Raw genomic sequence first — 20,013 nt, 5'->3', positions numbered from 1 at the left:
GAGGTACTTGCTAAGCTCAGATGCCTACAGTTGGGTGGGGAGGAATGGGGAAAGGTGTTGGGCATGAAGTTGAAGGGGCTCTTCTGTTGGTAGGTGGAGGCTAGGGGCAGCGCTCCCCATCTGCTGAGTGCTAGGCCAGGTAAGGCAGGAGGTGCCAGGTTTTGGGGGCTCCAAGACAAGGCAAGTCTTGGGTTTATCAAGAGCATTCATTCCCCGTTGGACCAACTTGTCTTTGGGCTTCAGTTTTCCCATTGTCGCCATGGAAGTAGCTGAGTTTGATGGGTGGTCCTGAGTTCTAGAGGGGATCAGCCACAGAGCCCCTGGCTCCCTGCCATCAACCAGAGGATTCACTTGTGTCTCCCCCATTCATGGGTATTCCGTGACTTTGTTAGTTCCCGTGCTGGATGGCGGGTAGGAATGTTTAAAGCACAGAGGTGGCTCTAGAGGCCCTCCCAGGGCTGGCTGATTGAATCTGGAAGTCTCTCAAACCTGAGCAAGTTGCAAAATGCCTGGAGCCTGGAATCTGCTTACTTAGCAGCTTCCTGGTGATCTAGGCATATGATTTTGAAGACCCAATTAAGGCTGAAATGGACAATACGTGGTTCTGAAGTCCTTTTCCCTGCAGAATCAGCTAATTTCCAGCCTCATGTTGCAAATACTCAGATTAGGGTTCGAGTTAGGCCCAGGGCTCCAGATCCATGTGCTCTTCTGGGTTCAGAGTCTGTCTGCCTTTGCAGATGTCTCAAATGCATGTCCATCAGGACCAGCAGGTACATAGTGACTGAATCCAGCCGTGTAACCATGGCAACAGGAGGTGTGGGACTGCATTGAGTTAAGCTGTTGTCCCCTGGAGGGTTCGACTGCTGCTCAGCTCTGACCAGTTGCTCCCTTTTAGGGATCTGAGCTCTGTGTAGCCAAATCTTCGCGTTTTCAGAGAAGCTGGAAATTTGCACTTTCTAGGAAATCTTTTAGGAATTTGTAAAATGAAATTCAAAACATCCTAACACATAGGAAGTCATTAAGTTGCAACTTCTAGTGTATAGACTGTTTATTTTGGTGCAAAAAAAATTTTGAAATCACTACATATATGAGGTCTTCACAAAGGTCATGGAAAAATGTTTTATAAAAGCACCAATTTCTTTTTTTTTTTTTTTTATTTTTTGACAAGCAGAGTGGACAGTGAGAGAGAGACAGAGAGAAAGGTCTTCCTTTGCCGTTGGTTCACCCTCCAATGGCCGCCACGGCCGGCGCGCTGTGGCCGGCGTACCGCGCTGATCCGATGGCAGGAGCCAGGTGCTTTTCCTGGTCTCCCATGGGGTGCAGGGCCCAAGCACCTGGGCCATCCTCCACTGCACTCCCTGGCCACAGCAGAGAGCTGGCCTGGAAGAGGGGCAACCGGGACAGAATCCGGTGCCCCGACCGGGACTAGAACCCGGTGTGCCGGCGCCGCTAGGCGGAGGATTAGCCTAGTGAGCCAAGGCGCCGGCTCAAAAGCACCAATTTCTAGGTATATGTTCTGATTCCATTTTCCATGAACTTTTTTTAAGTTCTCTCATTGTGAATAAGTGGCCTGTCCTTACCTGGGGACACAGGTGGACCTCTGAGAGTCACCCCTCTCCAGTCCAGCTCTTCCTGTAAGTTTAGGAAGAGCTCCAGAGACCAGACTTGTGCTGGGCCAGCTCGGACTGCCGTTTGAGCTGTTTTGAATCTCAACCTCTACAGGAGACAAAACAGGCAGGATATGTAGGAAGGTAGGCTGGAGCTATGTAGACATGGCAGGGTCATCACCCTGTTTGGTGTCTCAGGTTTCTCATCTGTGTGTGAAATGGGAGGGCTGGGACTGGAATGGTCTCCAAGGTCATGCCCAGTTGGGGAGCACATCACGGTGGCAGCTCCTTGGGCTTTGTCTCTAGAGTGTGGTTCTGCAGGTTCCAGATGGGAGACAGCTCATGCACAGCCAGATTTGCACACCCCACCCTACTAGTTAAGCCCTCACCACGGATGCGCTTTCTCAGTGGTGGAACTGTCCAGGAGAGTCCTCAGTAGCTCTTCAGTGAGCACTTGCCATGTTGCAGGCCCTGCATTTGCCTCTTCTCAGCCTATCACGTTGTCCTTAGTCCTTAGTCCTCCCAGTGCCACCATGAGCCACTGGTATCTCTTGTCCAGATGAGGGTACTGAGGTTCAGGGACACTCACGCTCTCACCACGGGTGAGCCATGAGACTTAGAGATGCCTGACTGTGTGGCCTCCTATGCCTTGTCTCCCCTAACTGACGGGCACACCAAGGCCTGGTCATCCAGTACATCTGCCTAACCCATTCTCTGAAGTACATGCACCTGGTGTCCATGGGCCAGCAGGTGGGCAATGACACGCCACCTTGTGGTGGTCACTGGAGATGCTCTGGGTAACTCTCCCCAGGTGAGCTTGACTGGAGGGCAGTGGTAGCCCTGGTAGAGTAGAGAAGATGACTTCCAAGGTCAAGATGAAGGTCATGAACAGCCCAGGGCAGTGGGCCCCTGAACTGAGGTCTGTGTAATGGGGAGTCACCACTGCGCCTTGAACAGTGCCTCAAAACCATGAAGCTCCTCTTTAATTTTTTTTTTTTTAAGATTTATTTATTTATTTGAAAGAGCTACGCAGAGAGAGGAGAGGCAGAGACAGAGAGGTCTTCCATCCGATGGTTCACTCCCCAATTGGCCGCAGTGACCGGAGCTGTGCCAGTCTGAAGCCAGGAGCCAGGAGCTTCTTCCGGGTCTCCCACGCAGGTTCATGAGCCTAAGGACTTGGGCCACCTCTACTGCTTTCCCAGGCCATAGCAGAGAGCTGGATTGGAAGTGGAGCAGCCGGGTCTCGAACCAGTGCCCATATGGGCTGCCAGCACTTCAAGCCAGGGCATTAACTCCACTGCACCACAGTGCCTGCCCCCCTCTTTAACTTTTTGAACACTGTTGGTGTAGATTTTTACCCAGTATCCCTGAAGCTGCCCTGTAACCAAGGAACGGGAAGCCTTATTAACCCATTCTACATGTGGACAAGATGAGGCTGAGAGAGGACCAGTGACTTACAGGTGAGTGGCGGAGGCACACCTAACCCTTGAATTCCTAACTTCAAAGTGGTGATGAGAGCAGGAAGTGCTGGCGGCACAGCTAAGAGCAAGATGTGTTTGTAGCCACTCTGTTAGGTGGATACCACTGTTGCCCCTGAGGAAACAGGCTCAGGGGAATGGGTGAACTTGGCACAAGCTGACATGGCTACCGGGCAATAGGAGAGGGATTCAAGCCTGGCAATACCACTCCAGGAGCCTGGTTCTCAAGCCACTGTCTCTCCTGGCTGACCATACCTCCCTGCCAAGGTGCCAGTGGGGCAGAGTCTTCACTGTCCCCCAACCCTACTCCGTGTCCCCACAGAAACCAAGGCCTCTGTCAGCCAGCAAGGCCCAGCCCCCTCGTGACTCTCAGGGACTCACTCGCTGCTGTGCGACTCTGCTCTGACCCTCAGTTTCCAGATCTATGTAACACAGATTGGCAAAGAGCTGAGAACTGCGGTCCTGCCAGGCGTATTCTAGGGATCTGTTTTGTCCAGAACAACACGGGCCTAAGGATTTCTCCCCTGTCAACAATTTGAATTTGTCCTTGAGTTAACTACAAGAGTAAGAACTCTTTCTCATTCTCCCTCCTTCTCTCCTCTCTCAATTTTCAGCCTAATTACAGTTAACTCTGTTATTTAGAGACTTCTTATCCAGGCTCATTATAAGTAATTATTCAGTCTGCAGTGGAAGCAGGAATACTGCTAGTTTAATTTAATGCTTACCTAGTTCACTTAATTAGCAATAAGTCTTGGCAGAACGATGGACTTCACGGGGTCCTGGTGTGGTGGGTGAGTAGGGAGAGGCTGCGTGCTGTTCTTGGAAAGATAAACAAGGAATCGCAGAGAACTTGGAGGGAGGCAAGGCGTGGCTGCCGGTGAGCCAGGCCTGACCTCTGTCCAGGTGGGACCGGCTCCCGTGAAAGGCTGGTTGCATAGGGCTGGAAGAGTCTTAGGTCACCTAGCGGTTATTCAGTACCTGCTGTGTTCCAGACCCTGTGCAAGGCACACCTGAGTTCCTAGACTTTCTATGTAGGACTTGAACATCCAAGATAGTTTTTTATTATTATTATTATTAAGCAGAGTTAAAGGTCTTCTTCCTTCTGTTGGTTCACCCCCCAGATGGCCGCTACGGCCGGCGCACTGCACTGATCCAAAGCCAGGAGCCAGGTGCTTCTTCCTGGTTCCCCACACGGGTGCAGGGGCCCAAGCACTTGGGCCATCCTCCACCGCCCTCTCAGGCCACAGCAGAGAGCTGGACTGGAAGAGGGGCAAGCCGGACTAGAACCCAGTGCCCATATGGGATGCCAGTGCCGCAGGCAGAGGATTAACCAAGTGAGCTATGGCGCTGGCCCCCATCCAAGATACTTTTAAACACTACTCACCTGCCTTGGATGATTCAACTCTTTTTTTTATATATATTCATTTGTTTATTTGAAAAGCAGAGAAATTTTATGGAGAAAGTGAAATTTTCCATCCACTTGTTCACTCCTCAAATGGCCGCAACGGCCAGATCTGGGCTGATTCGAAGCCAGGAGCTTCTTCCGAGTTTCCCACACGAGTGTAGGGGCCCAAGCTCTTGGGCCATCTTCTACTGCTTTCCTGGCCATAGCAGAGAGCTGGATTGGAAGTGGAGCAGCCAGGACTCGAACTGGTGCCCATATTGGATGCCTGCACTGCAGGCAGCAGCTTTACCCGCTAAGCCACAGCACCGGCCCCAATAACTCAGCTGTGACAGTGAGTATATTCTCTTGTCAGGATTCCGGGAACTTTGCGCAATAAAGGAGAAGCTTTCCCGTTTGACACTGCCATATCTGTACCACTCGCAGCCTCTTGCACAAAGAATGGCTGCCGATTCAGGGCTTTGGACACAACAGAATCCAGCTAGAAGTCAGCATCGTCCAGTGTGGACATTTTGTTTTAAACCACAGTAGTGGCTTCTAAAGACTTAGTTATTTCTGTATTTATTTATTTTAGAGACAGCGCACTCCCATCTACTTGTTCATGCTTCAGATGTCTGCAACAGCCAGGGCTGGGCCAGGGCAGAAACTGGGGGCAGAGAAATCAGTCCAGGTCTCCTATTAGGATGGCAGCCCTGGGCCATCAACTGCTGCTTTCCAGGGTCTGCATTAGCCAGAAGTGGGAGCCAGGTATGGATCCCAAGTACTCCAATGTAGGACGCCAGTCTCAACCTGTGTCTTAATTGCTATCCAAATACCCACCCCCAGCTTCAACTTTTTTAATAGTTTCACTTGACAATGGCAAGAGACATTAAATTTCCACATGCAAAAGTGACAAAGTTAACATCATAATGAGGGGCTGGCGCTGTGGCGCAGTGGCTTAATGCCCTGGCCTGAAGCACCAGCATCCCATATGGGTGCTGGTTCAAGACTCGGCTGCCCCACTTTCAATCCAGCTCTCTGCTAAGGCCTGGGAAAGCAGGAGAAGATGGCCCAAGTCATTGGGCACCTGCACCCGTGTGGGAGACCCAGAAGAAGCTCCTGGCTCCTAGCTTCAGATTGGCGCAGCTCCAGCTGTTGCAGCCAACTGGGGAGTGACCATTGGATGGAAGACCTCTCTTTCTTTCTGACTCCTCTCTCTCTAACTCTGACTTTCAAATAAATAAATAAATCTTAAAAAAAAAAAAAAAAAAAACGCTGTGATGAATTGTCATACAGAAAAATCTGGGGTGAGGGGCCTGCATTGTGGCACAGGTAGCTAAGGTACCACCTGCAATGTTGGCATCCCATAAGAGCACCAGTTTGAGTCCTGACTGCTCCACTTCCTATCCGGCTCCCGCTAATGTGCCTGGGAAAGCAGCAGAGCATGGCCCGGTTCTTAAGCCCCTGCACCTATGTGGGAGACCTGGATGGAGCTCCAGGTTCTTGGCCTCAGCCTGGCCTAGCATGGTCATTGTGGCCATTTGAGGAGTGAACCAGCAGATAAATGTGTGTGTGTGACCCTCCCCTTCAAATAAATAAATCTTTTTCTAAAACAAGAAAAGGAAATCCTGGGTGACAAGAAGTCAGGGTGATGCCCAGATGCGGCAGCACTCCCAAACAGAGAAGGGAATGAAAGCAGACCCCGCCCCTGCTCTGCACTGGGGACTGTCTAGCCAGGGAACAAGTGGGCCACCTCCACTGCCATGCCTTGAGCGCAGTGTCCCATCAGTCACAGGACATCTGCTAACCTGAAAGCTGCCTAGGAATCCTTAGCCCAGGGCTCCAGGTCACTACCAAGGGAACAGGTGACCCTGCTGACCGCATTTCCCAGCCCACTGCAGACCCTTAACAGCTCTTCCCAGAGACCCCGTCCAAGGCCAAAACATCCCAGTCCTCCTTGTTCTCCCTGTCACCTGCATTTCCCGTTTCTCATGCCATTCTATCTCTCTCCCTTGGCTCTCATCAGTCCTCTCGGGCCCCTTTTGTAGCAGTGGGTAAACTGAAATAGTAGCAGAGCGTGGCCAAGCTGAAACATCCCTGGGTGAGCCTTGGTGCGTCCATCCCGGTGCCTGTCCCGCCTCAGAGCCCAGCAGCCAGGGCTTTTCTGGAAGGTGCAGTCCAGATACACCTGTGGCCCAGGTGAGACTCCGTGTGCTACCCCTCCCACAATGCAGTGCCTCCACCTGCAGAGTGGAGGTGGCAGGGACAAAGTATCCTTGGAAGGGCACAACTCTGCTTGCCCTGCTCCAGCTTGGCCTTGCCCACGCTCATGCTCTGTCTGGTAGGACCATGTTTGTCCTGTGTGGCCATCCTTGGGACGTTCTGCCCTCACCCAGCCCAGAGGCTGCCCCAAGATGCCCCAAAACAAAAAGAGGTTCTGGAGCGAGCAGTGTCTGTTCTTAGATCAGCTTTATTGGTGGGGCTGTGCCCGCCTCCGAGCCTGGCCTCGCTGCTCAGGCCAGCCTCTTGCTCACGCGCTCGTAGGTCACTCCTCCAATGCTGGAGACCTGGAGGAAGCAGCCAGAACAGAGGGAGCGTTCAGGGTCAGAAACGTCATTCCCCGCGGGCATTGTTGGGAGCTGGGGCCTCATACTGGGTGATGAGCCCAGTGGACTGATGTTGTTATCCCGGGAGGGGACTGGTGATAAAAGCGACTTCTGCCCCCTCCCTTGCTCTTGCTCTCTCCCCCTTCCCCCAAGGCCTTCATCCGCCTTAAGCCACCTTACGAGCAGGGCAAAGGCCCTCCCTCAGCTGGACTTTCCAGCTTCCAGAAGCAAGGGCGAGAAATAAACTTAGTTATCACGTAGCCTGTCAGGCTGTTCTGTGATGGCAGCAGTAGGCAGGCAGTGCCCCCCCCCCCCCCCCCCCGCCTGGCAGGGGCTCCAAGCCTAACCACAGGACCCAGCTGAAGGAAGGCTGGCCTCCACTTCTGGGTGCAGGGAGATGGGGCCTACTGTGGGCCTCAGTTTCCCCAGTGCAGACTCAATGTGGTGAACATGCTGAACAGCTGTCAGGGGTGACAGCTCTGGGTATGCTAAACTTCCTTCTGCTCCTTGCAATGTGTGCACGCCAGGCACTTCCCTCACATTATCCCACTGAATCATCCCAGCACCCCTGTGAGGTTGTCCTTTGTGTGCAGAGAAGGCCAAGGCTGAGAGGCCATGCTGAACCACTGCATTGCGGTGTTTTGAGCACCTGCCACCCAGAAGCTCAGAGGTTAGTGGGAGAGGAGGGCAGCTGTGCTCTGGGCTCCTTGCCTCAGGGACACGCTGTCCTTGGGTGCACTTGTGTCATCCGTTCTGACACATAGCAGAGGAGAGCAGGCTTCCCACGGGCCGGGGGCAGGTGGCAAGGGGGGAGCCTGGAGGAGGCTGAGAACCACTCTAGCCTGGGAAGAGAGAGGGAATTGGCCCTTGGACAGAGCCCTGAAGGGTGTGTGTTGGATTTGGAAAAGCAAACAGGAGAAAGGGGAACTCAGATTACAAAGGAACCACGTGGGCACGGGGAGGGAGAGAGGAGCAGTACAGAGCCCAGCGCTCAGACCAGAGTGTGGGCCTGATCCCTAACCAAGAGCAGTGGGGAGAAGTGACAGGATTTGTATGTGGGACAGAAGGAAGATGGGGTTGGGGGGAAGGGAGTACAGGAAGGAGGCAGGGTTGTGGGAGAGGAGGGGCCATAAGAGTGTGGCAAGGGCTGCTGGTGGTAGCTGGAGAGGGAGGAGGCTGCTCCCAGGGGGCCCTCTGTTCGGTGCAGAAGGAGGCAGGTGCTTCCGCTGAGTGTGAACTGTTAGAGGTGGGGGATTTGTAACCAGGATGGCTGCTCTCAGTGCCTCTTCCCGGTGCCATTGTTTGTGTGTGTGCATGCCTGTGTACACGTGTGCACATGTGTGTGCCTGTGTGTGTGTGTGTGTGTGAAAGGACACTGAGCTCCAGGCACTGCCAACAGCATACAGCCTGCACGTCTGGGGCCTCTAAGAATTGACAAAGAGGCTTGTTCAGTTTGAGAACTGTGGGGCACAAACCTGCTTCCACCTCCCCCCTACCCTGTGTTCTCCCTGCACAAGCTGGGAGGCTCCACTTCCGGGAGGCAGGACCTGGGGACTGACGTTTCATGTGCAACTGTGTCCAGAGCTTTCCCCAGGGCCTCCCAGAGGTCACTTCTCACCCAGGAAAAGGATCGTCCCTGTTGTTGACTTGCCCTATTTTTTCAACACTATCTATCTACTTATTTTAAAATTATATTTATAGAAAAAGGAGGAATAAAACCCACTGGCCTGGAAAGATCAGGCCGAGAGCCTATTCTAGAAGTTGGCTGTGGGGATCCGCCTCCCCCACACAAAGCTCTGTGGCCTTGGGCAAGTCACGTGCTGTCTCTGAGCTCTGTAAGGCTTCTCTGTACAGTGGGAATGGCAGGAGGCCACTGTGCCTCTTGTGCCATGTTAGGACTGCGTATCTGTCTGCCTTCCTCCGCAAACTCGTATGTTGAAACCATAACCCCCAGTGCGATGGTGTCTGGAGGTGGGACTTGTAGGAGGTCATTAGGTTACAGGGATGGTGCACTTGTCTCTACCATGCACGGAAACCAGGAAGAGGGCCCTCGCCAAACGCCAACCGGGCTGCACCCTGCTCTTGGCCTTCCCAGTCTCCGGAACTGGGAAAAGTAAGTGGCTGTTGTCTGAAGCAGTCTATGGCATTCCTGTCACAGCAGCCCAAAGTGACGGACAGGCCATGGGCTCCTTTCCTCCAGGTGGGGCTTGGTATGAGGGGAACAAGGAAATGAAGGGGGAAGAGAGGGAGATCAAAAAGAGGAGGTGAGCAGGTGCAAACCCTGCCTCCCTCTCACTCCCTCCTGGGAACCTGGGGGAGGAGGGAGGGCTCTCTCTGGCCCAGGCTGTAGCTTCAGAGTGGAGAAATGAAGGGTGGTGAAGCCTTCTCCTCCCTTTGAATCTCACATCTATTTCTTCCACCTGGGGAAAATTCTGGAGCTCCAGGAAGAAAAGGCAGAAGTGAGATCAAAGTCCTCTCAGGCAGCACCTCCAGCCTCTGCAGTGCTGGGTGTGGGAGGGATGGGGCTGTATGTGTGGGTGTGGGTGTGGGTGTGGGTGTGGATGGATGTGTTGGACCTGCCAGGGTTTGAAATGCTTTAAACTGAGCTGCCAATAGTGTGGAGAATTCACGTGGACATGGAAATTTCCATCCTGTTTTGAAAATCAGATCTAGTGAGAAGGGCCTGAAGTCCCCGTGGAAATGGGGAGGCATGGTGGCTGCCCTGGGGGACCCACCTGAATCATTTACATTCTTGGAAAGGTCCCACCGGCTTCCTGACTTGTGCCAGTACTAGAGTCCAATCCCTGCTTGTCAAAGCCATGTGCCCTATCACTAATGACTTGGCTTCCCTAGGCCTCAGTCTCCTGACCTGTACAATGGACATGAAAAATCCCCACCTAACAGGGTTGCTGTGAGATTCAATAAGCCCGTGCGCTCCCAGTGCTGTGCACAGAGCACAGTACCCAAGGAATGCCCAGAAAGCTGGCTGCCCCCACCGAGGGGCCATGGCTGGGGGCAGAACCAAGCATTTATTTCTCAGTTCTGGGGCCAGGAAAGCCAAGAGCACGCATGTGCCCAGGGACCAGCAGGAGACTCACCTCCACCAGCTTGTCACCCTTGATCTCCGAGGTGTGCTGATAGTTGGGAAAGTTCGCCACCACCTTGCCGCCTTCCATGTTCACGACGGCCTGGAAGGGAAGCGCAACACTAAGCCCGAGCCAACAGAGCCCTCGCAGTGCGGCCAGCGATGCCCTCTGGGAATTTGCCAACCAACGCACCATCCACATGTTTCCAAAGACAGGGATAACGTTGAGCAAGTCCCTTGCCCTCTCTCTGCCTCGGTTTATTCATCTCTAAAATGGAAGGAGGGGCGGGTGTTTGGCATGATGGTCCACAGTCAGGTGCTGCTTGAGCCTCCAGCATCCTGTATCAGAGCGCCTGGCTTCTGTCTCAGGCTCTACTCCCGATTCCAGCTCCCTCTGAATGTCCATCCTGGGAGGCAGCAGGTGATGGCTCAAGCAGTTGGGTCCCTGCCATCCATTTGGGAGATCCAGATTGAGTTCCTGATTCCTGGCTTTGACCTGACCCAGCCAGGGCCATTGTGGATGTCTGGGAAGTAAACCAGCAGATGGGAGATTGTCTCCCTCGCTCACTCACTGTTGGTGAACAACTTAAATATCCAGTGTAGATTATCCACGTTAGATAACCTAACTATCTCAATGTGAGAGTCATCAAATAAGTTCTAGTCTTTCCATATTCTGAGATACCATTCAGACTTCAAAAAGAATAAGGCAAATCAATATATGCTGGCCCAGAAAAGCCTTCCAGGAGAGACTGAAATTTTTTTAAAGCCAAGTGCAGACTATGACTGTTAGGTCTACTTGTTCTTCACCTTCACAGCCTGAGGAACCAGATGTTCTCATGGCCATGGTTGGGGTCTGCAGAGGGGATCCAGATGGGGAAAAGGGACCAGCCTGGGTGAGAGGAGGACAGCCAGCCTCTGTGTGGTTTGGACATTGGTGTGGGTATCACGTATCTCCCAAAGGCCCATGACTTGGTCCCTCAAGTCTTGTGTTAATGGTACTAAGTGGGGGTGAATCTTAATCCAATCATGGTGTTCCAGGTGGGGCCTTTGGGAGGTGATTGATTGGACTGGGCTGTTAGGATGAAGCCAAGTGCTCCCTCTTGCCATGTGACACTCTCTGCCACCTTGGGAATTTGCCAACAGAAGAGTCTTTGCCAGAGGCCAAGCCACCTAGGCCTGCACAGTCTTGGGCTGTGAACCTCCAAAACTGTGAGCCAAAATAAATCCCCTTCCTTCCTTACTTAGAAACCTGTATCAGGTATTTCATCCCAATAATGAAACATTGAGTAATCCAGCCACTTGCTACTTCTCTGCTACCCAAGGTTGTCTGTAAACTTGGCCTGGGCACTCCTCTCTGGGTCCCACTGGGAGGCAGTGTGACAATAATGATTATGTCTTCTGGAACCAGGCTGCCTGGATGTGAAGGTGTGGACAAGTCTGCCCTTGCCAAATCAGAAAGGCAGGTGCATGGGGCAAGAGCAGATCTGCACAGCGTGCAGAAGGGCTAGCAAGGACCTCCAGGCCTCTAGAGCTCCTGCCGGGCTGCACACAGCAGGGGCCGGGCTGCCCTGTGTCCCACAGCAGGACTGGTACGCCACAGGGGCTATGGGCTCTGGCGTGAGCGCAACCACCAGCAGGCAGCAAACAGCTGCGCTTCCAGTCCCTGGCCTGTGGCTTCTGATTGCAGGGCTTTGGCCACACCCTCAGCTTTCTTGAGCCTAGCTCCTTCCCCTCTAGACAAAAGCAATGACTAAAGCTTTCCTCTCCAGCACTCGGTTTGTGACAGGTAACATGCTAGGTACGCCCGTGCATTATCTTGGTGACTCTTCACCATGGCTCTTGGAGTGTGGACCTGTGCCTAGTTCCATTTTGCATACCAGAGATCCCATTACACTTCAGGGGAGTGAAATGATTTGCCCCAGGTCCATCATGCTTACAAATGCAGCTGGGCCTGACAAAAGGGCTTGGGTTCTTTATGTCTTTATGCCACTGCTGGGAGGCAGCATGAAAAAGCAGTTATGCTCCCTGGAGCCAGATTGCCTGGGTACAAAGGCCTTCCCCCTTGCTGTGGGACTTAGGATAAGCAATTTCATCCCATGGCTGGGCACCCCATCTGTAAGATGGGGACAGTGGTTGTGGCTGCTGCTTTAACTTCATTACAATGCATAAAGTATTTAGCAAGTGTCTGTATTAAATGCTCAGTAAATGTGAGCTATTTTTGGTTTCACTGCAGTAGCATTTAAAAACCAGGAGCATTACATTGCTGGGTAACTCAAGCTCTTAGTGCTGGAGGCTGAAGTAGAGAGAGAAGCCTCAGCCTGGGGAGCAGAGAGCCATGGCTGAGGCCAAGAATTTGGCCAGAGGTTTAGGGAAGTGGGGGTAGGCAGCATCTCACCTTGAACTTCTTGCCCCCAAAGGTCTGTATTTCACTCTCCTTGCCGATGGTGAACTTGTTGGTCATGATTTGTCCCCCGGAGTAGTGATGGGACCAGGTGAAGTCCTGTCCGTCCTGCTTTATCTCCGTGACGATCTTAATGTTGCGGCTCTTTTCCACCACGTCGCTGGGAAGCCCTGGGCCCGGGGACAGAGCTGGTTATAGCCCTGTGGTCAGGGAAACAACCTCCCTCCCTGTGGCAGCCTAGCTCTCGGGTTAAGAGCACAGTGCCCGAGACAGAATGTACCTGCCCTTCAACCCCAGCTCTGCCGTGAGCCCTGTGACTTTGGCAAGTCACTGTCTCCTTGAGCTTCAGTGCGTTCATCTACAAAATGGGGATAACCAGGCGCATCTCAGAAGTCTGTTTGCAAGGAACAAATTCAGTGTTACCGTGTCTGGTAACGCTCCTGACACCTACTTAGTGCTTATCAGCAATAGCTGTCTGATCGTGATATAAATCAAACAGAAACTTGTCAAGCTCACAGCGGTCCAGAATGACAGGGACCTTCCAGATGTGCCGTCTAAGGCTTCTGTTTTACAGACAAGGACAGGAAGCCCCAGAGTGGGAAGAGAGGGTTAGTGGCAGAGCCGGGTCTAGGAGTGAGGCGGACTCACTTCCATTCCACGATGCTAGCCTGCTGCAGGGAAGCAAGTCCCAGCTCCATCGGGGCCGTTTCAGAGAACTGACTTGGAGGAGTTCTCACCTTTCCGGGGCTCCTGGGCACAAGGGCCCTCTCTCAGGGCTGCTCTGGCCCCGCAAGCTGGCAAGCTGGCAAAATGTGGCCACCAAAAGAGGTAGGAGCTGACCTCCGAATCTTGATGATTGCACTGCCTGTGACTTACAGAGTGAACACAGATTGCCAAACCCATGGGCTCGTGGGTTCCTTGCCATAGAGCAGTGTTACAAGTCAAGCTGTGAGAGAATGGTGAAGCCTCTGGGCCCTCCGCTGACAGTGTCTAGCACAGCTGGGCCTATGTTTGTTGAATGAGTGAAGGAGCGGCTTGTCAAACCTAGTCTCTGTACTAACCCCTCGATCACCTCTCCCTAGCCAGGATTGGTGACACCACTCACCACAGGGCCCTGAGTGCTGATGACCATTGCCACAGACAGGTCACACTGAGGTGCCCCATCAGTAATACTGGGATCCACCTTGTCTATTGCAGGTTTAGCCAATGATTGCTTGAATGAACAAAGTCTCTACTTCGCTAGTCAATTGCCACTCTGCCCATTACCAGCTGTGTAGCCTTGAACTAGTTACTCAGCCTCGCTAGGCTTCAAGCTTTCCATCAGTGAAGTGGAGATAGTAATAGTCTCTAAGTGTTTTCAAGTCAACGAGTGTCTTGCTGGTCTTATCGTCAGAGCCGAGCACAGACTAGTTGCTAAACCAACAAGTGAATGAATGAGTGGATGAAGTCCTGTCCCGTTCTATCGCAGGGGTTAAGGTTCCTGGCCTAGAGCTGGCTGTGGCAAACCTGCTCCAGGAAAGGCACATGCAGGAGCTCACTCACCCAGGAGCTTCATGAACTCGTCATAGTTCTTCTCACTCTCCATCTCGAACTTGCCGGTGAAGGCCATGGTGCTGGGAAAGCAGAGGCTAGAGCGCAGGTAGGTGAGGAAGACCGCGGTGGGATCTGGTGGTGGGGTCTGGTGTCCCAGCTTATAAACTCTCCCAGCAGCTGAGGCTCAGCCCCTGAATCACCCCACTTCCCCCTCCTGCCCCAGAGAGGAAGCACTGTTTTACAACGTGGGCAGGACCTGAAGGTTATTCACCTGGGCAAGTGCTGGCTGTAATCCCATCGCCATTCTCACAAGGTCAAGGCCAAGATTGCCAAAAGGTTCGAGGAGTCATCCACCTCGGCCCATCCTTCCCTCGCTTGATTCATGCCCTGTCCTCTACCCAAGCTCTCATCATCTCTCACTCTTCCACCCCTCGTTCATCAACCAGAGTGCCTACTACAGTGTGTGAGGCTAGCGCAGGTGAATGAGACTACACTTTTCCCCAAAGCACTTCCGCTGTAGTCCTCAGACTGAGTGGATAAGTAGGACATGATGTGCCCGAGAGAACCGCTGGTACATGACGTGGGGCACCGGGGCAGGAGCAATGGTATCCAGCGGGGGGCTGATGCGCCTTTGGGAAGAGGTGGCATTGGAGACAGGTGTCGAAGGGCTGATAGGATTTGGATGTCTACAGAAGCAGGGAGGTTGGACAAGGCGGAGAGCAAAGGCATAGGATATTCCAAGATGAGGGATAAGTGTGACGAAGGTGGAAAAGTCCACAATGGAAGGAAACTGAATTTGGCTGCAGCCGGAAGCACTTGCAGGCAAACAGACACAAAAAGGGTGCAGGCAGTGCAACCGAAAGCAAGACTGCAGCCCACTGACAACGCAAAGTACAGTGCACTCTGTGAAGGCTCTCCTTACGATTATTTACCGTTTATTAAGGAGCCCATCCAGCTCCTCTCCTGGGCTCTGTTCTCCATGAGCGGCATCATTCCTGTCAAAGCAGAATTCATCCAGTTGTTGACTCCCAGCAACTGAGTGGGCAAATGAACTGATGGCAAAACAACTTTGCCACATTTTACTGATTTTCAGTCTCTAAGTTTGAGATGCTTTACCCCAGCCAGGAGTCTTCCTTTAGTCTAACACACACACACACACACACACACATCCCATCATTTTTCTGATGATGAGTTGTGTATTGAAATTTCAAATAATTCAGAGCAAATGATGATCCTGACAAAGGGGTCCTTGATAACAGTTTGATCTCTCTCCTTGCATATATTACTGTTTTATACAAATGAGATTACACTGTTCTGTTACCTCCATTTTATGTCATGATCTAGGGACAGGTCTGTATCACTACATAAAAGTGTATCACATTCTTTTTAAGATTTATTTATTTATTTGAAAGAGTTACACACAGAAAAGGAGAGACAGGGTGGAGAGGGGTCTTCCATCTGCTGATTCACTCCCCCAGGTGGCCACAATGGCTGGAGCTCTGCCGATCCGAAGCCAGGAACCAGAAGCTTCTTTTGGCTCTCCCACGTGGGTACAGGAGCTGAAGGACTTGGGCCGTCTTCTACTGCTTTTCCAGGCCACAGTAGAGAGCTGGATAGGAAGTGGAGCAGCTGTGACTCAAACCGACACCCATATGGGATGTCAGCACTGCAGGTTGCAGCTTTACCCACTACGTCATGGTGCCGGCTCCAAGATTTACTTATTTGTTTGAAAGGCAGAGTTACAGAAATGCAGAGGCTAGGAGAGAGAGAGAGAGAGAGAGAGAGAGAGAGAGAGAAAGGGGGTGGAGAGGGAGAGGGAGGGAGAGAGGAAGGTCTTCCAACCACTCGTTCACTCCCCAAATGGCTGCAATGGCCAGAGCTGAGCCAATCCAAAGCCAGGAGCCAGGTGCTTCTTCCCAGTCTCCCACTTGGGTGCAGGGGCCCAAGTACTTGGGCCATCTTCTACTGCTTTCTCAGGCCATAACAGAGAGCTGGATCAGAAGTGGAGCAGCCAGGAATCAAACCAGTGCCTATATGGGATGCAGGCACTGCAGGCAATGGCCTTACCCTCTACATCACAGCACCGGCCCCCACATTCTTCTTAATAGCTCCAGAGTATTTTCTTGTAATTGTGTCCCATAATTACTTAACAATTGCTAGATGTTTAGGTTGTTTCCAATCTTTTTCTGTTATGAATGACTGTAATATTCTTGTTCACACCTCTTGGTGTACGTGTTGGATTATGTATGAAGACTATTTGTGAAGGATGAATTCCTAGATCCATGCATTTTGTGTTTAACCCTGTTAAATCTATTACTCGGCTGTCTTTCAGAAGGGCGACTGTGGTTTACCCTCCCACTGGAGCGTGCGAGGATTTCCCCTCACTGATAATAACAGTGCGATGAAATAACAATGGCAACATGGCCATCGCTTATGGGTGCTTATTATGCAGTGGTGCTCTGCCAGTGCAGATGGATTACCTCATGGAACCTTCAAAACCATTCCCTGAAGTACTTCCTAGTGTTACCTCCATTTGGCCAAGGAGCAGACACATGTTCAATGACATGAAGTAACTTGTCTAAGGCAAGAGCCACTGCATGTAGAACTATCAAAACTTACTACATCTTTGATTTTTATTATTTTTTTCAATTTGAGAGACAGAGAAACAGAGAGAGAGGAGTTCCTGTCTGGTGGTTCACTCCCCAAATGCCAGCAAAGTTGTCTGGGGCTGCGCTGGGCAAAGTTGGAAGCTGGAACTTGAACTCACAAGTTGGAACCTGAACTCAAAACAGGTCTCCCCTGTGGACAGCAGTGACTTGATTACCTGGACCACACTGCTGCCTCCCAGGGTCTGCGTTAGCAGGAAGCTGGAGTCAGGAGCTGGAGCCAGGAATTGAACGCAGGCTCTGGGATTTGGGATGAAGGGTCCTAACTGGCTGTTTAACCACTAGGCTAAACACCTGCTTTCTGACATCTATTAAATTCATTTTGAAAGGCCCCATAACCTCCCAGCCCTAACACAGTAACTGCTTTTCATTTCCTACTCTCTTCCTCCTCCTCCTCCCAGTGCCCCCCCATCCTCACAGATGCAGGATAACCATAACCCATGTGAACACAGTAGTGCAGTTTGCTTTTCTTCCCTCAGCATCTGTTTATAAACACAGCCCTGCGCTTCTGTAAGGCTGTCCCATTTATTGTTAGAAATGGCTGCATAATAGTCCACCAAGGGGAACATTAGCCGTGCCCAGATGTTAGCTGTTAGACTTTCATGTGGATCTCAACCTACTCCATTAAAAAATAAAGCCACAGTGAGCCTCCTACACGTATAGAGTTTGTTTATGTTTTGGGGTTTTGGGAAGTTTTGTTGTTTAAGTATTTCCTTGGGCTGAGACCCCAAGATAGGATTATAAAGCCAAGCAATCTGGAACATTCTTGCAGCTCATAAGATGTTTTGCCAAGTTGTGTCTGGCTCCTCGGGGTGCAGAATCTCTCAGGACTCAGGGTTCAGTGCCTCTTTAGTCCTTTCCCGGACATGCTATCCCTCAGCATCACAAATTGCACCATCTTGAGAATCTATTTCTTGTCTTTTAAACAACCTTTATATCGGAAAGGGTTTTATATCATCCAGCTATAAAAATAATAGATGGTCATTGTAGAAAATTTGGAAAGCACAAAGCACAAATATATTAAAAGCTTTCTGTCATCTCACCAAATATCCTTTTCACCTGCAAAGTTGACAAGGTGCTGAAGAAGACGGAGCATAAGACTGTGTAAAGGAAAGAGGAAAGCCCGTGTCTCACTGCATCTCACCTGCGGAGCCACCTGCTGTTCCATTCAGTGGGTAACCCTTGAGGTGCTTCCCACATGCACACAAACATGTTTGCACTTATCCATTTCCTCCTGATCTTTTAAACAAAGACAAAAGCCAGAGATATGTTTTCTCTTGCCTTTTTTCCACTTGGCAAAACATCAGGGACCTAAATGAATTGTATTTCTTCACAGAAACTGGAAAATAGCCTATTTATTATTTTAAAAGACTTTCCAAACAGACAAATCCACTAATGGAATATATTGGGCCGCCCTCCACAGGGGAAAGCCATGGAGCATTTTGTCAGCTCACTGGAAAGCCTGGCGGGACATCATTCACCAGCCAGGGCAGCATCGTGGTGCAGTGGAAGCCAGAGCTTGGGACACCTGCATCCACCTGGATGCCTGGGTTCAAGTCCCACTTCCACTTCCAATTCAGCATTCCTGCTAATGCACAGCCTGGGAAGTAGCAGATAATGGCTCAAGTGCCTGGGCTCCTATGGCCCAAAGGGGAGACACAGGTGGAGCCAGGAGCTTTGGGTGGGCTTTGGGCTAGCCCACCCCTAGCTGGTGCTGACATTTAGGGGAATGAACCAGTGGATGGAAGCAATCTCTCTCTCTCTCTAAAATAAATAAGCTTACAAAGGTTTACCAGTAGTAAGTGAGAGCAAGATGTAAGGATACCAGATGAGAACTGGGGGTAATCTAGAAAAGCTTGGGGGTGCCAGCAGTCTCTGGAGTCCCCTGGGCTGCCCAGGCATGGAAGAAGTGTGCACCCTGGAGAACCCTGCTTGATGCCTTGGCCTGCCTGGGATGACTGCTTCCCTTTCACCTGTGATCCTGAATTCCACTTGTCCCTGAGCTCTACCCCTTCCAGGGAGGCTTCTCTGATTAACCTACAGATATATATATTTTTTTTAAGATTTATCTATTTATTTGAAAGAGTTACACAGAGAGAGGAGAAACAGAGAGAAAGAGGTGGGTCTTCCATTCGCTGGTTCACTCCACAATTGGCCACAGTGTCCGGAGTTGCGCTGATCCAAAGCCAGGAGCCAGGAGCTTCTTCCGGGTCTTCCACAGGAGTGCAGGGGCCCAAGGACTTGGGCCATCTTGCACTGCTCTCCCAGGCCATAGCAGAGAGCTGGATCGGAAGTGGAGCAGCCGGGTCTCAAACTGGCACCCATATGGGATGCTGGTGCTTCAGGCCAGGGCATTAACCCACTGCGCCATAGCGCTGGCCCCCTAACCTACAGATATGTGTTGCAAGAATCCCCATAGCCTGCACCATCTGTTTGCAATGACTCAGTGGGGGAAACCTCGGCTTGTGCATCACTCAGCCCCTTCACATGACAGCTCTGAGACTTCAGAACACACCATTCATTCAACAAGAGTTAGCTGAGTACCCACAGTTCTTATAGGCTCTGGAATATCAAGAGATATGGGAGACTTGGACTAGTGAACTAGCCATTACAGAATAGTACGATATATGTCATAAGGGCTGTAATGTAAGGATATTTGGGGAACACAGAGAATTACCCTGACCCACCTGTTAAGGGTCAGAGAAGGCTGATCTGAGAAGAACTGGCAAAGAAGCTGAAGCTTTAACTCACTCAACATTGTATGGGAGGTGCAGAGTTTCAGTGAGATCAAACGAGGATTAGATGAACATATATAGCTAACGTGCTTAGTGCAGGATCGAGCACTTTGTAGGTGTTCATTGAATCATATCTACCATGATTCCCACTCATTGGCAATTTGTCTGCCTATCTGCCCATTATTTTGAATTATTATCTATATACTCTGGCATTAATTTTGTTCTTCACCAGTGTTTATCTCCCAATTAGATTGCAATCCCTTCCAGGATAGAAGTTGCATTTTGTGCTTCCTTGTGTGTGTGTAACTCGTGGGTACTAGGCACTGCTGATTTTGTTGAAGGCTTTATTTACTTGAAAAGCAGAGTTAGAGAGAGAGATCTTCTATCCACTGATTAACTCCCCAAATGGCTGCAATAGCCAGAGCTGGGCCAAGCCAGAGCCAGGAGCCAGGAGCCAGGAGCCAGGAGCTTCTTCTGGTCTCTCATGTCTTCCACTGCTTTCCCAGGAACATTAGCAAGTT

General features: G+C 51.3%; 1 protein-coding gene across 1 annotated transcript; it reads right to left on the bottom strand.

Annotated features, from left to right (window-relative positions):
- Window positions 1-6,918: 6,918 nt before the first annotated feature.
- Window positions 6,919-14,255, bottom strand: FABP6 (fatty acid binding protein 6). Its single transcript, XM_008255344.4, has 4 exons — window positions 14,101-14,255; window positions 12,553-12,728; window positions 10,171-10,260; window positions 6,919-7,033 (listed from the first exon to the last, which is right to left on the bottom strand). The coding sequence occupies exons 1-4, from the start codon at window positions 14,165-14,167 to the stop codon at window positions 6,980-6,982; spliced, it is 387 nt and encodes a 128-aa protein (XP_008253566.1). The 5' UTR covers window positions 14,168-14,255; the 3' UTR covers window positions 6,919-6,979.
- Window positions 14,256-20,013: the final 5,758 nt, after the last annotated feature.

This window comes from Oryctolagus cuniculus, chromosome 6 (assembly GCF_964237555.1).
Source record: "Oryctolagus cuniculus chromosome 6, mOryCun1.1, whole genome shotgun sequence".
NCBI lineage: Eukaryota > Metazoa > Chordata > Mammalia > Lagomorpha > Leporidae > Oryctolagus > Oryctolagus cuniculus.
The sequence above is the reverse complement of the archived record's forward strand: the minus strand, read 5'-3'. Positions and strand labels throughout refer to the sequence as shown.

Bases quoted from the DNA above. Each gene is read 5' to 3' on its own strand.
- FABP6 (XM_008255344.4), bottom strand. From the start codon at position 14,167: ATGGCCTTCACCGGCAAGTTCGAGATGGAGAGTGAGAAGAACTATGAC. The intron at 10,261-12,552 runs GTGAGATGCTGC...CTTCCCTTCCAG, and splicing joins TTGGGGGCAAGAAGTTCAAG to GCCGTCGTGAACATGGAAGG. The intron at 7,034-10,170 runs GTGAGTCTCCTG...TGCTTCCTCCAG, and splicing joins AGGGTGACAAGCTGGTGGAG to GTCTCCAGCATTGGAGGAGT.